General features: G+C 52.3%; 1 protein-coding gene across 1 annotated transcript; it reads left to right on the top strand.

Moving 5' to 3' along the window:
- The first annotated feature begins 318 nt into the window (after positions 1–318).
- LOC149809013 (uncharacterized) lies at positions 319–1,288 on the top strand. The gene is made up of 2 exons (XM_089995042.1): positions 319–423; positions 965–1,288. Exons 1-2 carry the CDS (start codon positions 319–321, stop codon positions 1,286–1,288), a joined length of 429 nt encoding a protein of 142 aa, XP_089851168.1.
- Positions 1,289–2,344: the final 1,056 nt, after the last annotated feature.

Raw genomic sequence — 2,344 nt, 5'->3', positions numbered from 1 at the left:
GGGTCGTGGTGCTTGCAGGTACGTGTTTGAGTACCCTGAAGATTGGAAGCCTTCGGTCGTGAACAAGGTACAAAAGGTGCGCATCGTAAAAAGCTTCCCCTTTAACGCCATGATAATCATGCATACGTGCTTAAATCTTTTCACAAAGATTGGGTACCTGAAGTTTTGCTGGAGACCCTTGCAATGCACCCAAGTAGGGATTTCGCTGTGTGCCAAGTTTGGGGAACGCAACCTCGTTTTTCGACCGGCTAAACGCGTGCAGGGCACTCAAGGAATCGACTGCATCATCAACAACCCGAAAATGAAGGGTCAGAGGGTATGATCTGCATCCTCTCTGCCACTGCAACTAGTATTGCATTGTCTGCTGTTCAGTTCGGCTCTGGCATTTTGAAGCTGAATCAACTTACAAGAGCGAGGGCTGGGGTATGCCAGTCGACGTAAACCCAATGCAAGCACATCCGATTTGCTTCTGGTCATGACCTGATGCCGTGCACTTGCTCCATTGCAACGAGCCCATGGCCTGCAGAAGTGTGACATGTTGCGTGTTCAAGGTTGGGATGCGTTACTTCCGCTCCGTGAAGTGCTGTTTGGCATGAGAATCATGTCTTTCGGTCTTGACTTTGGTGCGTCAGGCCCGCCGGACAGGTTCGGTCGTGACAACTTGTGCCAGACTACACAAGTCGACACACATCCGATTCTGTCAACGCAACAGGAGCACATTCCAAGCAGCAATATCATTGCAGCAAGAATCAACTCTTGTCTGCCCTCACCAGCTTTCAGTGTGATTTGCGCCTGAGCTGGAATTCTGTCAGTGTATGCAGATGGTCCACACTACTTCAAGTACTTGCTTTCCGCATCCACTGCAAGTGCGTTGCCATGCAATGGAAAGTACAAGGGTGTTTAAAGTCGCTGGCTAAGTCTGTATGGAAGCTGGTAATGCATAACTGGCGGTGGTTGTTTGCAGGCGTTTGTGATCACTCTGGCTCGAGCTGGGGAGGACAAAGTCTTCAAATTGACCAACTACGAGGCGACGTTCCAAAGCTTCACGGGCGCTGACTACGACATGCAAGACGCAGTTGCGTCAGGGAACTTGTACAGCGAGGAACGCATGGTGAACGACCAGCTCTTTTACGACTATGTCATCGAGGGCTCTGACGTCACGTTCCGTGCCACGATCACCATCAACAATGGCAAGGTTTATGCCCTTTTCATCCGCTGCCCCAGCAGATCTTACAACGGGTTCAAGGCCTCTGCTGACAAAATGCTGTACTCCTTCCGAACAATTTAGAGATGCTGCGACATGGTTGCTGCACCGTGGAGCTGTTTGAGAGGCATCACACCAGCTACCAATTTTGCTGTTTTCGAGGCATGCTGTTTTATCATCGCCCCAATTTTCAACTGCGTCGTTTCCTGCATGTTTGCAGTCATGGAGTAGAAGACGTTGCGGCTGCCCTGTAGCTGCGCCTCTCATGGTGGACTGCCTTCGAGCCTGGTGGATCAACGCATGTCGACGGGCACCATTGCGCTGAGAACGAGTCCACTGTTTTTTGTGTTTGTCGTGTTTCATCAAGTGCCCTGGGAAACCGAACATCTGGATGACGCAAACAACGTGTGAAATGACATTGAATCCGAATGATAGGTAGAAAATAATTGGCATGAAGGAATTTCCACCAACCCACATACAAATCAAACTGCTGGGATGGCAACGTTACGCCACGATATCTGGGCTTCTGCCTGGCGTCGTGCTGGTTGCGCTTCCAGTGCGGAACCAGCATACAGCAGTCTGGTCGCTCATGGCCACTGCAATGGCGCTGCTAGTCTGCGGCGTGGCGACATTCTGGCTGTCATGCCGGAGGGCCGCATCGTCGTCTTGGATTGCGTGGTTACGCATCCTACCGCAGCTTCCTACGTTCGTGGCGCGGCTCGTGATGCGGGTTTTGCCGTGTTGCGGGCGGAGCAGGCAAAGAGACGTCAGTTTAAGTCACTTGGTCAAAACGTCGGCTACGACTTCATACCGCTTGCAGTTGAGTCGTTCGGGAGCCCTTGGGCGAGAGGCTTCGCGTTTCTTGTCGGACCTAGGCGATGTGGCGGCTGCAAGTGGAGGTGTTTCGAAGGCAGCTTTTGTGCGCTCGGTCCGGCAAGAACTCAGCTGTGCTTTGTGCCGTGGCAACGGGAAGATGTATGACCGGTCCATGTTTTGTTTTGCACAGAATGTGGGCCGGCAGTTCATGCCGGGTTGTGAGCTGCCGGTTGATGAGGCAGGTGAGGTGTAGAGGGGTTGGTGTGTCGTGTTGTAGCGCTCCTGCTTTGCTCTCCCTTAGTCTTGTCGGCTGGCTGTTTTTAT

The sequence above is a fragment of the Nuphar pumila genome, unplaced genomic scaffold (genome assembly GCF_984573655.1).
Source record: "Nuphar pumila unplaced genomic scaffold, dmNupPumi1.hap1.1 HAP1_SCAFFOLD_1882, whole genome shotgun sequence".
NCBI lineage: Eukaryota > Viridiplantae > Streptophyta > Magnoliopsida > Nymphaeales > Nymphaeaceae > Nuphar > Nuphar pumila.
Note: the sequence above shows the minus strand (reverse complement) of the source record. Positions and strands in the feature narration are given on the sequence as shown.